Source organism: Cucurbita moschata, unplaced genomic scaffold (genome assembly GCF_002738365.1).
Source record: "Cucurbita moschata cultivar Rifu unplaced genomic scaffold, Cmos_1.0 Cmo_Scf00008, whole genome shotgun sequence".
NCBI classification, from domain to species: domain Eukaryota; kingdom Viridiplantae; phylum Streptophyta; class Magnoliopsida; order Cucurbitales; family Cucurbitaceae; genus Cucurbita; species Cucurbita moschata.
The window spans coordinates 3,677,194-3,694,640 of record NW_019268524.1 but is presented as its reverse complement, the minus strand read 5'-3'; the positions used below and the strand labels follow the sequence as shown (position 1 = coordinate 3,694,640).

At 33.8% G+C, this 17,447-nt stretch overlaps 3 protein-coding genes across 4 annotated transcripts in view; 2 read left to right on the top strand and 1 right to left on the bottom strand.

The window, feature by feature from the left end:
- LOC111445798 (heat shock 70 kDa protein 17-like) overlaps positions 1-6,274 on the top strand; it is a 10,958-nt gene extending 4,684 nt beyond the window's left edge. The window contains exons 9-15 of the mRNA XM_023084283.1: positions 1,066-1,140; positions 1,210-1,310; positions 1,398-1,467; positions 2,906-2,962; positions 3,069-3,130; positions 5,518-5,590; positions 5,708-6,274. Of these exons, the coding sequence (XP_022940051.1) occupies positions 1,066-1,140; positions 1,210-1,310; positions 1,398-1,467; positions 2,906-2,962; positions 3,069-3,130; positions 5,518-5,590; positions 5,708-5,935 (666 nt within the window). The 3' untranslated portion in view covers positions 5,936-6,274. The remainder of the gene's footprint in view (positions 1-1,065; positions 1,141-1,209; positions 1,311-1,397; positions 1,468-2,905; positions 2,963-3,068; positions 3,131-5,517; positions 5,591-5,707) is intronic.
- Positions 6,275-7,180: 906 nt separating this feature from the next.
- On the bottom strand, positions 7,181-13,166 carry LOC111445814 (OTU domain-containing protein DDB_G0284757-like). 2 transcript variants are annotated; one of them, XM_023084327.1, is made up of 10 exons: positions 12,932-13,166; positions 11,809-11,958; positions 10,581-10,654; positions 10,351-10,405; positions 10,159-10,233; positions 9,390-9,463; positions 9,225-9,273; positions 8,270-8,354; positions 7,745-7,801; positions 7,181-7,639 (listed from the first exon to the last, which is right to left on the bottom strand). In XM_023084327.1, the coding sequence occupies exons 2-10, from the start codon at positions 11,938-11,940 to the stop codon at positions 7,596-7,598; spliced, it is 645 nt and encodes a 214-aa protein (XP_022940095.1). In that variant the 5' UTR covers positions 11,941-11,958; positions 12,932-13,166; the 3' UTR covers positions 7,181-7,595. The 2 variants fall into 2 exon arrangements, with proteins under 2 accessions (XP_022940095.1, XP_022940096.1); XM_023084328.1 differs by having other exon boundaries at positions 11,809-11,954.
- A 2,337-nt stretch (positions 13,167-15,503) lies between these two features.
- LOC111445817 (cysteine-rich and transmembrane domain-containing protein WIH1-like) lies at positions 15,504-16,865 on the top strand. Its single transcript, XM_023084331.1, has 3 exons — positions 15,504-15,612; positions 15,691-15,850; positions 16,647-16,865. The coding sequence occupies exons 1-3, from the start codon at positions 15,591-15,593 to the stop codon at positions 16,690-16,692; spliced, it is 228 nt and encodes a 75-aa protein (XP_022940099.1). The 5' UTR covers positions 15,504-15,590; the 3' UTR covers positions 16,693-16,865.
- Positions 16,866-17,447: the final 582 nt, after the last annotated feature.

The window sequence follows — 17,447 nt, the reverse complement described above, 5'->3', positions numbered from 1 at the left end:
TTTTTTTTTTTTTTTTTTTTTTTTTTTTTTTTTTTTTTTTTTTTTTTTTTTTTTTTAGTTTATAAGAAGTATAAATAATATTACGGGAACTTCTATGCATTAATTTCAGTTAGAAAAGGACATGAAACTGTCGAGACAGTTTTTTTAAAAGAAAAAATCGAAGCATGAACTGCTATATCCTTCAGCTTTTGGTTATCTGTTGTTTTGCATTAAATTATTTGCTGGCTCGAAAATTTATTATTTGGTACTCGGTTACTCACCTTCTCTATCACATGGATCTAGTTGGTCAACTGTACTCGTTATTATGCATTGAGCCATTGAGGTGTCAGAGCATGGATGATATGAACATAAATACTGGATTATATGCATTGAGCCCTCGACTCATTTTTCAATATTTATTAAAATAATAATGATGAATTTAATGTTTTTTAAATAATTATTTTGCTATATACACAACACTCCTTGTTGTGGTTGGGTTTGATACCTCTTTGTGGACATTAATCACTAGGTTTTTTTTTGTAATTATGACATTGCTTTGATTTTGTTTGATTGGAGTCCCTTCCTATAGTTTTCTGAGACGTTTCTTTACTAGACTTGTTTTTTTGGATGCTTTAGTATATTCTTCTTTCTTAATGAAAACTTGGTTTCTTACCCATATATACATATTTAAATTGAGATCTGATAAACCTATTATTTGAAGCTTTGAAGTGAAATAAGTTAATATTATGAATTGGTCGATATTAATGTCTAAACTGTGAATAAATAGCTTAGAGTAAGCTATAAAATCTTTTTTAGCAGATGCTAAGAATAATACCATAAGTAGGTTTATCAATTTCCGTTTGGGAAGAATATTCGTTTGGATGGTATATACGTGGTTATTATCTGCATCCTTGATTAGACTTTGTAAGGGTAAAAGTACTGGATTATCCATATTTTATCACAATTGGATTTGGGTCCACATATTCTCTTAGGCCATTGTCTTATTCTTTGTAGCAGTTTTCTACAACTTCTGTAGTAATACTTCTCGTGACTTTTTTTAATGATTTGTTTTATTCTTCATGCCAGTTTGAAACCTCCAATGAGTTGGAACAGATTTGCACAAGTGAGGAACGTCAAGCTTTTAATGAGAAACTTGATGAGGTTGGGATTTTCTTTTGGTGGTATTGTGACGATGCTTGTCATGAAGCTTATTTCTCTATTTTCTTTTAGGTACAAGATTGGCTATATATGGACGGTGAAGATGCTTCTGCCACAGAATTTCAAGAACGCCTTGACATGTTAAAAGGCTTTGGTGACCCAATATTCCTCAGGTACTTATAAATGGCTGGAAGCTATGTTACCAAAGGTGACACTATGGCCAGTAAAGTTCTACAAACTTATCTAATTTTTTAATGTAGATTGAAAGAGTTAACTGCTAGACCTCAGGCTGTTGGAGCAGCACGCAAATATCTTCTTGACCTGCAAACGGTATGTGTTTTCTTTTCCTTCCTTTTCCCTTTATTTTGTTGTTTGTGTCATGCACATGCTTTAATGTGAAATCTTTATTGGCAAAACGTTGAATGGTTCCATCAATCTAACGTCTGTCTTACAATTTTTAGGTTAAATATAACAACCTATCCCTTTTATTTTTATTGTTTGATATCCAAGTGTCTAGACTAGCTTGGTAGAATATTTAATGCATATGATATGTGTTATCATTTATGTTACTATGTATAATCATCCTTTACAGTAATCGTACATTCTATATATATGTGTGTGTGTAACTCTCTAGTGAAGAATAAATTGAGTATTTTACCCCTATTTGGATTGTTACAGAAGTTTACAGAAAACCACCCATCAAGTGTAACCTGCAGTTGGAACACATAAGACTAAAACACTGCCGTTTAGAGTTTAAACAAAGATATCCAACTAGAATTGATTAGATTTGGATTGTTACAAAATAAACTAGACAAGGCATCATGCTGTTCTTGTCAACATTTTTATTAACAATGTGAACTCTTGGTGTAATCCTATTATGCTTCGTTCTGTTGAGACGATTAGGGTTCATTGGCATTTGGATATTACTTTCTAGATGCAGTTTTTGTGACCAGAATGTTTTATACCTTGCTAAGAACATCCTTATTTATTTTATTCCTCCTAAGGGTAATTCATCCTTTGTTGCTTTCTAGTGTTCTTGTGGCCTATATGATGGAGAGGTCAGGGTTAGCTTCACTGTGTTTTATTATTGGTAGTGTAATCTTGCTTCTGAGTAAAAGAAATTATCTCATGTGATGTCTTCACTTGCAATTCGTTGTATGAGTGTTCAATTTCTTTCCTTTCTTGTTTCTCCCTCTTTTTTTCTCTGAACTGTGGAAGCTGAAGGCTTTGGTTGATCACACGTGGGGAGGATTTTTGGGTGGCTTTGTGTAGGTGTGTTTCGAAGGATTAGAATCAATTGTGTTAATGCCCTTATGCTTCTTAGTTGTGGAGTTCTTTTGACTGATTTTTGGTACGTTTATAGCTCTGAGCTCGAGTTTGTATACCATGACATTGGAAGTTGAATTAGTTTCTTCTTTTCAGGATGAAGGGTGAATACTTTGTCAAGCTGGTTTAGTTTTTGTTATGTAGAATTTATGGTTAGTAAGAAAGTAGGATTTGATAATCTAAATAGAACATGTGATGAAACTTGAGGTCTAGCGCATTTTCACGCGTCTATTATGAATTCATTCACCTAATCTAATCTTTTTTCGTAATTGCCCTTTTGTTTGATTACCAACCATTGAGACTCTTTCATGTTATGTTCATTGTCCCGATGTTGGTTTGCCCATGTCTTTGTGGGCCTTTTTCTATTTTCATTCTTCACAAATGAATTCTGCTACAAAAATTAATAAGACATTGACCTTTTGGCCTTTTTGAGCAATGGCAGATCATAGAAAACTGGGAGACTAGGAAACCTTGGCTTCCAAAAGAAAGAATACAAGAGGTAAGATTTTGCTTTGTGTTCTTTGTATTTTAGTATTTATGAGTGCTCTTAAATTTCTCCTTTCTGATGCATGGTGTTTTGGAAATTTTATGTGTGGCTTGTCTAGGTAAAAAGTGAAAGCAACAAGTTCACGATCTGGTTGGATGAGAAGGAAGCTGAACAAAAGAAGTAAGTGATCTCTTATTTTCATTGTATAGTTTCTGGCATCTCGCTCGTTGTAGTCCCATGCTATTTTGTTCCTGCACGCACTCTCTTGGTATCGTGGTAGAATACTACCACCGATCTTATTCCTTTCTGGTATTTCCACCGTATTGAGCGATTTGTCCTGATTAGTTGAATGAGCCATTTTTTATCCATACAAATCGAATTTTTTTGAAATAGCACATTGATGGATAGAAAAAATTGCCATGAGAACCTGACTGTTGGGGATTTTGTTACCGACTTCCTTCCTGACATTCATTTGTTGACTGAATCAAACTGTTGACATAAACTTATAAATTAATTCTTCTAATGTGGAAAATTATTATTTGTGGGAAAATTGTAATCACACGTCTTAACATGAGGAATTTCTAATTTTGTAAGTTGTTAGATCTTGAATAGATTTAGTTCCTTTTATTTAATTGTGAACTTCCAAGGAATTTTGCTACCACACTTTTTCACTCAAGTGAGTTTCATATTTCATATGGACAAACTTGACTCCAGGACCGCATGTCTAAATTTTCTCCTGAACCACGATTTTCGAGTTTACTCAGGGCCCTACTCGATCCTTCAACAAGCCTATCTTTGACACTCTTGTCTACTTGTTCCCCTATCTTTCTTATGTCTCGTTTCTTGTCAATACACACATAATATGATGTGTTGGATGATGCATCGTTCTCCTGGGTCGCCTCATGGCACTCGTTTATCTTTGCTCTCGCGTGGCCGGATGACCACCACTTGAGGGTTACCGCTTTGCTTTCGCAACGTGAGAGTCACAACCTACTATCTACATAGTATGGTTGTGACATTCTCCCCCACTTAAACTAGTCATTGTCCTCGATGGACTCTGGCACATTCTCTCTAGGGATTGTGACACTCCTGACATCGTCCTCGATAACAATCCGACTTCGGACTGGCTACTTATGATATATCCCATTGACGGACCTTCCTTCGGTATTAGAGACTCGCAGCATTAGCACGGCAAAACAATTGCCCAATGGTTGTGGGCTATCCCATCTAGGGCCTCCCCTCCCTTCTCTTAGACCCAGCCCGGGACTCATCAAAATAACCATGGCAAACTAATTGGCTTCCATATTGGCTTCCATATATCCTCGCCTATGCTAGGGTGAGCATGCCCCAACTTAGCCACCTTGGCCCCACTCATCGTATTCTCTAGTCACACACAACGGTGCACCCTCAAGATGAGGCTTGCAAGCCAACCACGACATTTACTCATCATGACACCAACCCATTAACGATGTCTAAAAGCTTGTTACACACCACATTGGCACTACACTTTAGCCAACTTGTTACACACCACATTGGCACTACACTTTAGCCAACTTCTCAACTTGTCACCTTCCTATGGAAATCGCTGCCTTGCCATTTCTCTGGTCTTCCTACATCTTCACTTCTCTTTACTCACATCTAGCTGATGCTCACTTCTCGGACGCTGGTCTTGACAACTCTTGTGAAACTATCCACCTTAGGCACAAGGCGGTGTCTCAAGGAATACACATGTGCTCTCACCTTGGAGCATATTCATAGGGTGAGCAACCCATCGATAATTTAGTAAAGGTCTATCTATCATGAAAGCAAGTAAAAGGGGTTTGGAAAGGGCATGCAACCATGGACATCACGTCCTGGACAAGCATGAACAGGACATCCGACACATGGCCACAAACAAAACACGCCTTGGACAATCATGACCGTGACACCATGACACTCGACTTACTAATGATTATCCTTCCAAATTAAGTACGAATCCCCATTTGGACGACGCCATTCTAATGAGTATCCTTCCAATATGATGCTCAGCTTACTATATCCATTATGTTTGCATTCGAACGTGCTTTGGCCTTTGAGCAGTATTCCCTAATATATTGCCTATCAATTGTCTTTTGATTTGATGCCTAATCTTTTCCTGAAGTTCTCGATTTTGTATGCTTTGAATGCGGTGGTTTAGATCGTCGTCCTTGTAATTATCGAACTGGCAAGATTAGTTCATTCAGTGATTGACTTCTGTTCTGGTTCGCTGTCGGTATTTACAGAAGTTAGAGGTTACAATTTAGTAGCCCAATCTTTCTTTGCCAACTCATAGTTCTACAAGTTGCCTTACACTCTCTGGTCATTGATTACGATTGTGTTATAATTTTATTAGTTCTCGACGTAACGTAAGTTTGATTGCCAACTTTCTTGTGTTCACTTCTATTTCATCTTAAAGCTATTATTTTTGTTAAGAGAATTATCAAACTGAATTTTAGTTTTCAATTTATTGGTTTCATTTACGAACCTGTAGTGTATTATACTACAATATGGCAAAAAAATGGACTGAAGGGGGTTCCTTTTCTGTGTAGGAATTCGGCATCTAGCCCGCCAGTATTTACATCCGAAGATGTTTACTCGAAGGTTTTAAACATTCAAGACAAGGTATTTTGCTCCCAACTTTTCTCTCCTGCTTCTAATGGTATGAAGAATTATTATTCACATTGTGCTACCAAGTCATTATCCAATCCTAGTGCTAATATAACTAATATACTTGTTCAGGTTGCCAGCATCGACAAGATTCCCAAACCGAAGCCTAAAATCGAGAAACCTCTGAACGAATCAGATTCCAGTAAAGAAGACACAAAAAGCTCCAATTCGACAACCGATGAGAGTTCGCCTCAAGGTGACCAATCGTCGAAGGACTCAGAGAAGCCAGCAAGTGAAAATGCCGAGTCCGAGTCCGAGTCCGAATCCCAACCCGAATCGAACGAGCATGATGAGTTATGATGGAAGGAAAACAGGTAATTAGTACAAGTTTTGATTGATATTTTCTACCTCCTAAGTTGTAGAAGTGTAGCATCCGTGGCCCAAGCGGACAGTTGAATTGAGATCGTAGAGGAAAGATAGAAGAGTGCAAAGTGAGAGCAGTTGTGGTTGTGGTTGCGCATTTGGAGAGATCAACAGAATAACTTCACTAAATCATAGCTCTACCTTTATACGTCAATAACTTTGCTAATTTTAATTATTTTGTTTCAGATATCAGATATTTTGTCTGAGTTAAAATTTGTGGATCGTTCTAATGATATCAAAGAAAAAGCTCTACCTATGCATTTCATAGGGTTTCTCTCTCTCTCTCTCTCTCTCTCTCTCTCTCTCTCTCTACACAAGCCTCACAAAGCAAAGAATATGTTGTGAAATTTTGTGAAGATAAGTAGAGGTTGAAAACATTATTTTATCCTTGTCTCTAAATTAGTTCCCCAACCCCTTCACTAAATTATATAATATACTAATACGCCTTTTTATAGTGTTTTTTTAGTCCTTAAATGTTGAGTATAGTTTTGATTTAGTTCATAAATTATAAAATACTATAATTTTAGCATTTTGAGTTTGAATTTCTTTCAATTTTTATGTTTCAAAATGTTAAATTTTTAGTCTCTAAATTTTAAAATTTATACTAATTTAAAATATTTACAGTTAAAATATTTAATGATGTAAATATTTTTAATTAATTTTAATAATGATAAAGAAAAATAATGAAAAATAATTCAATTCTAATTAATCTTTAAATATTAAATTAATTAATACAAAAATTAACACAAAGGATCAAAAGTGAGTATGAGAGTTAAATGGTAAAAAAAAAAAAAAATTAAATCTAAAAATTTAAGAATCAAATAGAAGCCTAAACTCAAAACTCAAAATAAAAATGTAGCATTTTAAAATTCAAATAAAAAGAAAGGATAAAATTGAAACATTTCGGAATCTAAGAACTTCATGAAAACCGTATTCAATCACCGAAATGATATTTCTTTTCCCTAAAATGATTATTTCGGAAAGAAATTCAATGATTAATAATTAAAATGAAACTTTTGAAAAGATAATAATATAACAAAAAACATATCTAGAGTCTACAAGCAACCACCGGTTATCGCCTTCATTTTAACGTAAAGAATGTCAAACCCACACAACTATGTAATTAAGTAGCTGCCATTACAAATTTCAACTTAAAGGACATTTAGAAGACTTTCAAACGAAAAAACAAAAATAACAGAATCCTTAGAATTATATAGTCCTGAAAAAGAAATACTAAGGAAGTGATCAGAGCAAAGCTACAACTCAATACAATATATACAGACAAAGCGCATCTTGTCAAGAACATGAACTGCCATGAGTGATGAGCAGCTGAACATTCAATGATAATGTTCTTCCAAAACTAAACCAAACAATCAACAGGATCAGGAATCTATAAATTTCCTATTCTTTTCTAGTTTGTGAGTATAAATAAATACATACTATGCTTATATATATATATATATATATTGTTACAGAAGTCTGCGTGGTATTTGTATGGAAGAAAACTATATATGGCATTATTGTGTTAGCTATTTTCTAAGATTTCATTCATAAGAAATCAGAAGATGATATGGGTTGATGATACCGTTTCATTACTCTAGAAAAGCCAATGCTTTCTTCTAGGAGTTCTCGAAGGAAGATCTGCAAGAAGACCCAATACAAGAAATCTAAGCCACTCAACACCAAGAAAGCTAATGGAACAGGAAACGAGCAGGTCAGTTTAATATGGTATATGCATTATCTCACCTCCACAGGCATATAACGAGTTATAATGCACTTCACACCAAAAGCTGAGCCAAAGTTCTGTCAAGATGAAAGGGTTGCCGAAGTTAGATTAAATAGTGATCGAACTAAGTTAGATGAGAACTAGTGCCACAAGAGGTCGGTATGCACACAATGCCTCGAAAAATATTCTAAATTGTGATGCAGACATGTTGTCCAGAGGTAAAAATATGACGAAGATTCGAGCATGGTGGCAATGTTCTTAGTTCAAGAGTGTCCAGTGCCATCTAACTTTTAACTTTTTCCACCTTGCAAACTAAATAACACAAACAGTCTCTGATAATCAATCTGCAACTTTCAGTGATATTTCAGTGGTGTAATGTTTAAGTAGCTTACAAAATAATGGCCAATAACCAGCCATGATTATGATTTGCTTGTTCCGGAAAATATCTTATCCCCTAGAGTCCGTAGAGAGTTCAGAATTCTAATTTGTTAAAAATCATCTATTCAATCGAAGCAATTTAACTGGTTGGCTATTGAAATCTTTACCTTTGTTGTGATTATTGTCTTTAGGAAGGATCTCGATATAACAGGTGTCTCGGAAAGATGTGACTAAGCAGATCTTTGCATCGAACTACAAATTAGTAAAATCAACAGTCACAATCTAACCAATAGTATTAGAGCATTAACACAACAGAAAAAATATCTTGGCATACACATGAATTGCTAAGACTAGGCTAAAATGACGGGAAGAGAGGGAAATAATTACCCAACATTATAAATTGGAAATTAGAAAGTCTAGGAAACTCTTCAAGTCTATGACATACAACTATATGCACAAAAGTGAAAGTGAAAGGGAGATCAAAGAGAGTTCAATTACATTGCAGAAATGATACCAACAAGATATTAGTGCTAACAGCGGGTCGCAATTTGAACCTTGCTGTGTCCGTATACCAGTTCATCGATAAAACGATTTCCAATAATACCCAGAAAGGATAATGGTACATTTTTTAACTGGAGTAGCTCTTTTATGCTCCTCTTCTCTCTTTAATTTTTCTTCAAAATATCACCAATTTTGAATATACTTTCTTGAGTGGGTGGAAAGAGATGGTTTTTCAAATTTCAATGATGGGAAAAATGATGAGAGATCCATATATTTATGTTTCGACACTTGCATGAGTGAATAATAGTACACACATACGCACGCACAAGAGATATAAATTTGAAAGAAAATAAAAGATCCACCTGCGACATTTTCAAGATTAATCTTTAGTGCATTTAAATAAGTGTGGCGAGTACAAAATGACCTTCGAGTGAAACAAAGATGATATGCCCTTAAATATTTGGATTTTAGGTATTGGTAAAAGAAATTTTCACGCGTTAAGCATTCTACAAAATGAACAGAAATTGAATTGTATCTTTCAACCCAAACTCCTTGCAGAGCAAGAAGAATACATAAAAAGGAGTTTCACAGCAGTTAAGCAAGAATAAACATTCAACATACTCTGTCTGCAGCTGCTTGTAGAGTAACATGATCTCCCCATTCACCTGATCTGGTAAGATTCAATGATGTGTTAAAATTTGAACAAGTAATTATTCAGTTCAGTAAGACAAGCTATGCCTTCTTAGGATGGCAGAAGTCAAATATGTGTACTAATAGATAACTAACTTTTTCATCTTCTTGAGGTAGATTTTGTACTTCATTGGAACATAGCCTTCATATAGTTTTCTGAATTTCTTTAACTGACGTGGGAGGAAAAGAGGAAAATATGCGGTAAGAAAAATATGGCAGGCGGGCTTTTAAGTTCTTTCCCACAAGTAAATCAAAACTAGAATAAAACATGAAAATGGGGGGGGGGGGGAAGGAGGTACTGGCAATAGGGATGGGTATTGATATCTAGATGCTATGCTTCATGAAGTGCAGGTTACTGTTCTAATAAACTTCAAAATCAATTATAAAACAGACAAAACACAAACTCAATTATTCTTTCGTACCTCCTACTTTCCAAGAATAATACATGTACAAGAGTGCTGCTTTGCGAAGAGATTCTCTCAAATCATATACTATCAAGACAATTTAATTCTCATTCACAGTATTTTTCAACTTTTAGATTTGGTTTGAAGAAAAAATTATATGTGATCACCTCCATTAACACCCTTCCATATGACATTCATCCTAGGGTCCTATAAGGAAGCTAGTACATGGTGTTGTCAAGGTTGTAGGGAATCAAAAGTTATATGGGGATAGCTTGAAAGATTTTATTTATTTAATACATTACAAATAACCCGCATCACATATTACATACAGTCCTTTAATAATTTTATCAACTTCTATGAAGATTTGCTTTAACCAACATTTATCAAGCAATCTATGACCAAATAGCAGCGTTGAACAATTTAACTGATTATATGCATCAATAGAGTTCAATTTATAGCACCTGTTTGATGACTGCCTTTCTTACATGCTTGTGGTATTCAGGATTTCGAAATAACTGATCTGCTAATGCCCGAAACTATTAATACATTAAAAAGATATGTTATTTGAAACATCGTGAGATGAATAAACGATAAAGTGCAGGATAACTATAAATTTCAATAGAAAAAAGATATTGACAAGAACTTATTGAAACCTGGCAATTCCCATCACCTTCCATTTGTAGCTCCGCTAAACCATATGTGACCAATCTGTTATAGGACTCACTATGATCAATAAAAGCTACTTCGTACACACTTTAAACAACGAATTACAGAAGCCAAAAGTTGAATTTCGAATTTTCATTAATGGCTAGTCATGTTTTTAGCATGAGACTATTCCTGAAGCTAATTTTCTTCGATGTAGCACCTGATATAAAATCAATACCTCTCTGATAGCCGCTCATGGTCTAAGGTTGCATCATTCACGTTTGGTATCTCACCATTAACCCTAGGAGTATGCTGCCATAATCATAATAAATCAGCTCTTTCAATAATGATAACGTTCCAGAACTGTATATTTCAGAAAGATAAGCACAGATCTTTTTTCATAATAGATGGGATAAATAAATACAGAAGTAGAGGTGCATGCATTTTATGTTGGTGGTATCATAATAATGAAGCAGACAGTCAAATTATAAAGCTGGAGAAGCTCTGCAGCCCAACATACAGTTGCGATGTTAAAAGAATAATAATAGTAGTAGGTAATATCAAAACAAGTGGCAACGCTTATGTACACGGTTACACCACAACAATGAAGTTTCAGGTATCCTAGTGGCACCATTCCAAGCCTAGTGGTGATCTTCGAGAATAGAGAGAACCTCAAAGAGCTCAACCAAACTGTGGGATTTCCCCTAATGGAAAAGACCATGAAAAGCTATCAATAACAATGCACAAGTCGTAATTCCCATACAAATATTAAATACTCATGGCCTTACTCAAAAGAAGGTTCCATCTTGCTCCATCTCCTCAGGATGGTTCTCATCGAGTAAAATGGGCTTGGAATCCCAAGGACATCTTTCCAACACTTGTTCCCTGGCTGGAAATTTCTAGAATTTTTTGCACTACAGTTTATAGTTAAAGTCGGGATTTGGCTCTCCCCCATCAACATCAACAACTCCATCTCCTTATTCCTTGAAGGCCATGATTTTAAGAGAGATATGAAGATCCTATGGCTTCAATTTGTGATAGCTTTCTTTTGCTTTTGTGACTTGAGAAAAACAATGGATTCTTACAAGAAAGACAAGTCTGGAGTTTTATGGACTAGGCCATTTTGGTAGCTTTTTCTTGGTGTGAATATCATGTTTCTTATGCCATTTGAAAGACGTTTGTTTGTGTGTGTGTGAGAGTGGGATTTCATACTACTAATGAAGTTGTAATTTTTGTTCTTATTGTTTGAAAAAAGCATAAGTCTTGAGTACTACATTCAATGATCTAACAGCTTTCATGTTCAATAACAGTTCAACTAAAACTGACATTCGCAGTTTTTTCTTTTATATATATAACTTTTTATCAAAGAGAATTTAAAGGGTCATAAAATTCAATAGAACCTTGCATTCACAGCATACGTAACAAGAGTAAGTGATCCAATTAATGAAGTAAAAAGAAGTTATTACACGGATGGAATCCAGATGTGAGAGCCTCTTCCCAAGCTTGTTATCAAACTGCAAGTTCTCTTCCTCCGCCAAGATGCTACTACTCAAACTTGAGCTTGAGCTTACACTTACATTGCTGTAGTTTTCAGTCATATTACCTTGAAAGCCTTGCTACAGAACATCAAAAAATAATGTGGATTATAGATATGATTCATGTCACAAAAAATTAACTTATCCAAGCTCAATATAAGTTAGTTAACCCTCGTATAGTAAGAAAAGAAATAAATAATAGCTTTTCTTTTCTTTGCACAAGAAATAGGGGGCTGGAGATTTAATCCTATTAGATAAAGAGATTTGATTAGAAGGCCTCCACGAGGAAGGGAAAAATTTTGGCACTTCAACTTTTCATATATAGAATCTTTCAGTTTAAGAGGTTCAAGGACAAAGCATTGAGAAAACTTTAAACGTTTTTATAAACTTTTTAAACCCAAGACGAACGAAGAGGAGAGCAATGTTCCATCTTCGCTCCGCCCTTGGCTCTCCACATTGCCAAGAAAGGGAGGGCCGGAATAACAAAATTATTCAGTATTGGAAGAACAAAGACATTTCCAAGTTTCAGGCTTCATCTATCTCCCTTTCTACAGCTAAATTTCTAACTTCCAAAATCTATCAAAAACAGCAACTGGCTAAGACCGAAGTGATCCAGATGATTCTAGTCCAGTAATATCACAAATTGAAGAAACGGCTTAAAAAATGTTGCTTCAAACAGATGCCAATACTTGAAAGCATTTGTACTGAGAATCGATTTGGAAAGATATCTGGCAATCAAACTTCACTTCTTAAGCATCAAAGACCTATATTGAAGATATGTCCTGGATTATCAATTGAACCCAATCAGATACATATCGATTAGTGCCGTCGCCTTTGGACTCTAAAAAACATTGACGTAGATCTAAGGAGAAACCGCACCTTAAATTCTTTCATCAGTCATCACTCCATTGACAGTAAATCGAATGCACCACAAATTTTTCTATTCTAAAATACGACAAAATCTTCTCACCAACCAAAGCAGCCTTCTAAAATAATTAAAACTAGGTAATACACAAGATCATAAAAACATCAACCGAGTTTTACTACACAATACCTGAAATTAAAATCGGAAGAAATCCAAGCAAGATCGAGTAGATGTACAGCTAAGAAAATCAATGAGTTATAGCAAAACTCAACGATCAAAACCTCGACTAATCCTTAAGCATAAATTCAGCAACGGAAATCGGAAAATCCAATGCTCCAGTTTCTGTTCAATCTTTCCCGGCACCCAATCACACTACTAGATCAAGCTTAAGCTTGAAAAAAAAAAAAAAACCCCGCTAAATCGGATAAGTCTCCTATATATATGTGTACGTATGTAATTACACGTGTCTCGAAAATGCATAAATTAAATGTTTGCCCTAAAATTTTACAATATAATAATAGTTTTTAAAAGAAAAAAATTAGTAACTATATTACTTTATATATAAATAATTTATTTTTAATATTATTGATAATCAGAATAAAAAAATAAAATATAAAGAAATTCCTCCTTATAAATGTTGGTTTACAAAACAGTTAACTAAACCATGGTTTAGTTAACCTAACCAAATCTTGGTTAAGTTATGGTCATAAACGTTATAGTTTTCAAAGTCTAATCGATTTTATACCATATCTAGTTATTTGATTGCTTGCCCGAGAAGAAATATTTAAGCCCACAGTAAAATTTCGGGTCTCGACCCTAGACAAGCAGTATTATCAGGTCTAATTATATTCAATTGCTTGCCCTGAAAGGAATTTTTAAGTCAGCTGTTAAATCCTCGAGTTCAACGTTGGATAGACATTGTTGTCAGGTATATCGAGATTAAGCCCCTCGTTTAGATTTATTTGACTCGGGTTATTTTGTTGGTTGTGCTCGGATCCCTTTGAGAATTAACTTTTCATTCAATTTTTTGGTACAGGATTTTGTTTCTGTCATATCCTCTACTTTTTGAGCTTTTCATTTTCTTGAATTTTAAATATGTGCTCTTTTTTAACGTCGGGATCTGCTTGTCTAACTCATTTAAGACTTGAGCTACATTTCAATCCGTTTTACTGGTTGGTCTCTTGCGTGACGAATTATATTTTTAATAGGAAAAAATTATAAATAAAAAAAAATAAAAAAAAAACTGAAAAGATTCGAAAACATATCGACATCCTAAGCTTCCAATTAAAGGTTTGTATAGTTTTGGCAAGAACGATAGAACACAGATTTGATGTAAAACCAATTACAAATTAAACAATTTTTTTTTTTAATTTATAAAATGACTATTTTCTAAAAATAAAAAAATAAAAAAAAAATAGATTACTTCTAATATCTTCTGAACTTTAAAAATAATTAAGAGATCTTTAAACTCTATTTTTAAAATTAATAAATATATTTTGAATATAAAATTAAATTCTGTGTTTACATGTACATTAAATTTTTTTTTTTTTTTTAAGTTTAAAAACATTAAATTTATATTGAAAGTTGTTTTTAACTCATTTGGGATATCACAATCTGACCACTTTTAGGATCTAGTATTCTGGATTGGACTCGTTTCTTTCTCCAATTGACGTGGGACTCCTACCAAATCCACCCTTTTTAGGGCACAGCGTCCGGTGTCTGACGCTAATATCATTTGTAACGCCCCAAGTATACCGTGCGCAACGTTCTTACTAGCACAGTACCTCGTGTCTACCCCTTTCGAGGAATAGCCTCCTTGTTGGCATAGCGCCCAGTGTCTAGCTCTAATACCATTTGTAACGGCCCAAGTTCTTCGCGTGCAACGTCTTTACTGGCACAGCGCCTCCGTGCGCAGCGTCCTTACTAACACAGCGCCTCGTGTCTACCCCATTCGAGGAACAACCTCCTCGTTGGCATAGCGCCCGGTATCTGGCTCTAATATCATTTGTAACACCTCAAGTCCACCGCGCACAGCGTCCTTACTGGCATAGCGCCTCGTGTCTACCTCCTTTGAGGAACGGCCTCCTTGTTGGCACAGTGCCCGGTGTCTAGTTCTAATACTATTTGTAACAGCCCAAGTTCACCATGCGCAACATCCTTACTGGCACAGCGCCTCGTGTCTACCCCCTTCGAGGAATAGCCTCCTCGTTAGCACATCGCTCAGTGTTTGGCTCCGATACCATTTGTAACAGCTCAAGTCCATCGCTAGTAGATATTGTCCTCTTTGGGCTTTTCCTTACGGGTTTAAGGCTTTAAAACGCGTCTACTAGTAAAAGTTTCCACGTTATAAAGGATGTTTCGTTCTCGTTCGGAATATCACAATTTTTTATTTTAAAAATTAAAAATATGAGCCTCTTTATTTTATTGTATACGTAAAATATTATTAAAATCCAATTTTTTCTATATAAAAATTATTGCAAAAAAAAAAAGGAAAAAAAGAGCTGAAATTACAAAAATAGATCTTAAATACCAAAAATTGAAATTTAACTAAAATAAATAAATAAAAATCCAAAAAGAAAAATATTTTCCCAAAAAGAAAAAAAAGACAACAGAATTACCAGCTTTCTCTCTCTATATCCCTACATAGAAAGAAGAATATACTTTCTCTCTCCTAACTTCTCTCTTCCCTTCACGCGGTACCGCCGCCCCTGGTCGGAGCCTCTCCCACACCACTCTCTCCGCCCCCTCCAAATCTCTCTCCCCTATATATACACACACATATACACAGAGTGTATCAAACAAACTTAAAACGTAAATTATTTTCTAATATAATTTTTATTTTCTGAAGATGAATTCCGCTCAGCCTGCAGGTGATCGATCCCTTTCATATTATATATTTTTTTATTTTAATGTATAATTTTATTTTTTATTTTTTTTGGTTTGTGTAGAAGTTTATCCTCCACCCTCCACCGCGCCACCCAGTTATGCAGCTCCGCCGCCGGCGGGGTATCCGGTAAGATACGGCGGAGACGTCTCTCCACCTGCTCCTGTTCCTGCTCCGGCTGTGACCAAGTCTAGAGGCATGGCCGAGGGCTGTTTGGAAGGCTGGTAATAAATAAATACTATTTTTATTGCATATTTTAATTAAATTAATATAAATAACAAATTTATGAATTGAAAATAATATAAATTTATTGATTTATTTATCCCACTTTTAAAAATATATATTAAAATTGAGTTATAAATATTAATTTAATGTTTGAAAATAGATTATTAACCTGACTAAATTAATAAAAATATTTTGAAATGACAAAAACATTTATAAACTTTTAAACGTTTAAATAATATTTTTAAATTATAAAAAAAAACTAAAAAATATTCTTAAATTTAGGAAGAAATTCAAAAATATTCATTAGTTTTAAATATAATTAGTTAATATTTTATTTAAAAAATATTATTACTCAAAATATTTTTTTAAAACTTTCATTAATACTTTTAATATTTTTTAAAACTTTTATAATACATTTTTAAAAGAAAATTTTAATAAATATTTTAAAAATACTAATAAATTTTTAACTGTAACATTATCTTTAAAATTAGATAGATATTTTTTAAATATATTATTAAGGAAAAAAATATTTCTGAATTTTTTTAAGAACTTGAAGGGTATAAATGGAATATTTTTTAAACAACTATCAATAAAAAAAACTAACGATAACGGTATTTTTAGATGAAATGGGGTATTTTTTTTTTATTAATTTAACCTATAAATATTTTACTTTTATTAAAAATAAATTTAAATAAATGACTTAAACAACTGGAAAGAACTTAATTTAAAATTAATATTGAATAATATATATATAATTTTTTTTAAAAATAAAAAATGAAATATTTTGGAATGCAGTTGTGCGGGGTTGTGCTGTTGCTGTGCATTGGAAACATGCTTCTAGTCACGTGAAGGAATCAAAGATGCGATGGCTCTCAAGTCCCAACCTAAGTTTTTAATTTTTTTTTTTTTTTTTTTTTTGGTGAACTCTTGGATTATTAGTTGTAATAATAAATTGGGTGTTGAAGACTACAAGGCTGCTTATGAAACTATATTCACTGTGTTTTTATTCTTTTAGTTTTATTTTATTTATTATTATTATTATTTTGAATTACTACCCTAAATTAACTTTGAACCTTGTATTTTGTAAAATATATATATATATATATAAAACATAAAAAATACCTTAAACGTTAAAAATATATTTTAATTTTAAAAAATATTTTAAGGTTTCAAAAGATTCATTAATACTTCAATTTTTTTCAAAAAATATCATTAATTTTCAAAAATTTTATTAATACTTTTAAACTTTAAAAACACATTTACAATTTTTTTAATAGCTTTTAATTTAAAAAATTGTTTAAAAAATAAGTGGAAGAGAAAAACAAAACACCATTTGTAAGGACGTGGAAACCTTTCTCTAACAGACGCGTTTTAAAGCTTTGAGAGGAAGTCCGAAAAGAAAAACCTAGAGAGGACAATATCTGCTAGTGGTGGATCTGAGTCATTACAAATGGTATCAGAGCCAGACACTGGACGATGGCAACCAACCTTTCTCTAACAGACGCGTTTTAAAGCTTTGAGGGGAAGTCCGAAAGGAAAAACCTAGAGAGGACAATATCTGCTAGTGGTGGATCTGAGTCATTACAAATGGTATCA